The sequence below is a fragment of the Arachis stenosperma genome, chromosome 5 (assembly GCF_014773155.1).
Source record: "Arachis stenosperma cultivar V10309 chromosome 5, arast.V10309.gnm1.PFL2, whole genome shotgun sequence".
Taxonomy (NCBI): Eukaryota; Viridiplantae; Streptophyta; class Magnoliopsida; order Fabales; family Fabaceae; genus Arachis; species Arachis stenosperma.
The window spans coordinates 13661231-13664528 of NC_080381.1; the positions used below are offsets into that span (position 1 = coordinate 13661231).

The 3298-nt window shown below is 30.8% G+C and overlaps 1 protein-coding gene across 1 annotated transcript; it reads right to left on the minus strand.

Moving 5' to 3' along the window:
• Positions 1–1572: 1572 nt before the first annotated feature.
• LOC130979336 (glyoxylase I 4-like) lies at positions 1573–2751 on the minus strand. Its single transcript, XM_057902753.1, has 3 exons — positions 2521–2751; positions 2324–2441; positions 1573–2238 (listed from the first exon to the last, which is right to left on the minus strand). Exons 1-3 carry the CDS (start codon positions 2682–2684, stop codon positions 1933–1935), a joined length of 588 nt encoding a protein of 195 aa, XP_057758736.1. The 5' UTR covers positions 2685–2751; the 3' UTR covers positions 1573–1932.
• Between the last annotated feature and the right edge of the window lie 547 nt (positions 2752–3298).

Consider the following 3298-nt stretch of genomic DNA (forward strand, 5'->3'; position numbering starts at 1 on the left):
GAAGCTACACTCCTGTTTGTTCTGTATTATTGCTTAGCAATCTATAGGAGATTCTCAAATTCTGATTGTAAGTCCAATTTTGGACAAATTCAATTATTTTAGTAATAAAATAATATGCCACTGTCTTTGAAAAAAAAAAGAATATCATTAAAGATATCAAGTTAAATTTGGAAATATATTATTATAAGTGTTTGGACAACTGTTGCGTATTATCAAGATAAAGAAAGAAAGTATTTTCACTTCAATATCAACAGAAATAACTAAATAAATAGTGCAATAGCTAATTGATGAAGAAAGAAAATCATTCCAACATTAAAGAGAAGATATCAAGGTCAATAAAAAAATATTTAATCAAAGGAGGAAGGTAACAATTTGAATTGAAGCTGAAACATTTTATCCTCATTCTTTATTTATTGAGTCTGTTCTGACTTCTCCTTTGTTTAGAACTAAATTTTCTAAAATTACAAAAGACAAAAAAAGAAAGTAGTGCACACAAAAGTCAATTTTTGCGTTGTTTGAAGGTTTTAATTTAAAAAAAGTGCCGATTTATAATATATTTGATTCTCCTTAACTAGGTTAGGTTAGTACTTAGGTGAGTGATTAAGTTTAAGATAGTTTAGATGAAATCATGAAATTACAAGAGTGTAAATCTCTTGGTATCGGTGTTTGTAATTCAAATTAATCATAGTAAAAATTCTACCATACTTATAATGAAGACTAGACGTAAGTCATATTACACTTTGTGGCCAAACTAAAATACATCTTGATCTCACTCTTATTCTTTTTTACTCTCTGCAATTTCAATTCTGATCTATTCTACGCTAAGAGACGAAACAAAATCAAAAATAATTTTCTAAAATTAGAGTTTTGCATAATTTGTTTATTTAGTTTTAAGATTAGTTTTTTTATTCAACCTGTTTTTTAACTCACTTGAAAACCTTCTATGCTAAATAATTGGATTTTTTTTTGTATCTTCTGAATATCAGATTTTTTTTTTTAAATTTGACTATTAAAACCAGGTGGTATTAATTTTAATTTTTTTCCCAAGCGTAACTCAAACTCATCTTATTTTCAAACGTTTCTTATTATTTTTTTATTAAATAATTCTTAATTCTTTATTTATTATGTTTTATATTAATAGTTTAAATTTATAGTTTATGTTTTAAATTTTTAAATTTAATATTTATAATTTAAGAATTTAACCATTTAAATTTTTCAACAACAAACACTGCACTTCTTAACTCTTTTATATCGGCATTAAAATTCAGCCTCGAACTCAAAAGAGTGAAAGACACTTAAAGAAATGAAAAGACTAACTTAGACTAGCTTCAATTGAGTCCAATCTTAGTTTTTATTGCAACATCTTAGCTCTTCGCAGATGTGGCAGTGCCATGCATAGTGTTTACAAGATACAAAATATTATGCATTTGTTACGTGGTAACGTTATGCCATTGCCGGTGGTTGTTGAAGCAATTCGGTATTTGTAGGCTCCAAATTAAACTTGTTCCTCGTGGCTTAGAGGGTGGGGGGGAGAAAAACGACAAATTAAATATGCGTGTGAACAGCACTGAAAAATCACAATTTCATTTTATTATTATTATTTCAAACACCATATGACACAACATAGTTTGGTTTTTTTGGTCCACTCTTCCTTGTGCACTTGTGCGTAGATCTGAAACACAAATAATTAATAACAATTCTATCTTCTTACCCACCCGCATTCTTCTCTGCTTTCATGGAACAATCTTTTGCTTATATCTTACATAAACAAAAGATGAAGGAAGTGGAGTTCATCCATTTTAACATGAGATATTTTCATATAGATATAAGTTTATCATTTCATTCGTAGATACACAGAATAAAATAATGTTTATTTTGTTGGTATCTAAAAATGAGTTGAAAAAACTATATAGAGTATATAGACAAGATTGATTAAAAGGAGAAGTTCATCATGTCCATGCTCAAGCTTTCCATCATGATATTCTCCATGAATCCACACTTGGCAGGTGGTGATGCTGCTTTCTTGATGAAGCTGTGGGTTCTAGGCTTGAAGGAGCATGAAGAAATAATAGGAATGATTGGGATATTCTCACAGTTGCAAAGCTCAATCATGTATCCATCAGGGTCATGGAAGAACACCTGTTCCACCTTGTTCCCTCCATCATCTTCCACCAAAGCTGTCACATACTTCATTCCCATGTCTTCTATCCTTCTCTTAACAAGTCCAACATCCGTACACTGCCCAAAACCAAACATAATTAAAGTCATTATTTAATGCAATGTATGTCTTAATAATCATGCCTCTAGAGTGTTAATTACATACCTGGAATGAGATGTGGTTGTCCTTGGGATTAATAGGCCTTGCTTCATTCATGCATGCATCAAATTCGTCTATGTTTGGATTCTCAATCAAGTGTATCCCAATCCCATAATTGTACAACCTAATAAAAAACATGTAAAAGGAGATTATGAAAAGGAAAGTAATAACATTTAGGTATATATTTGTAAATTATTTATTACCATGCTCCATTGAACTTGAAAGAAGAAGGGCGCTTGATGGAAACAAAACCCAAAACATCCTCGTAGAACCTCATAGAGTCCCACACTGATCTGCACAAGAGAGACACGTGGTTCAATGAGAGCAGAGGAAGTGCCCCACAGCTTCCAACTTCAACAATCTCCATTTTTCACAATTGTTGTGTATGATGAGTTACTGATGATCTGATGAATCTGAGAGAGTAAACAAGCTCTTATTATATACGAGTGATTTTTCTTGCACATATCATAGGAGCCTTCCTGGAAGGTTCCTCTGAATGAAGGGAAAATGCAAAGTGCCTGTTTTGTTTGTTATGATAAAGTGTTTACAATTAGCTGTTAAACATGGTGGTGATTAGAATCGAAGTATAGAAAGTACAGAGGAAATTCTTTAAGCTTACAAGTTGGAACACAAGGGACTTGGAATCTTGTTATTAGTGAAGTTCCAACCCCTTAATAGAACGGACCCTAGTACTACAATACAACAACGTAGGGGGTTCAAATTAGTAAGAAATTTCTTCGATGCTTCCCAAGCCAAAATTTTCACATTCCTGTTTTATTACTTTTACCTTGCCTATCACACACTATATCTTTTCTTTTCTTTTTTTTTTTTTAACTACATATGAAGTAATGAAGATATTTTACCTTCGAAAATAATAGTTTAAAACTAAAGTTTAGCTAGAGCATATGTTAAGATTGTTATTAGTGAAAATTTTTCATTTTTTTAATACATGTAAAATGAATACATTAGAAGTTTAAACAT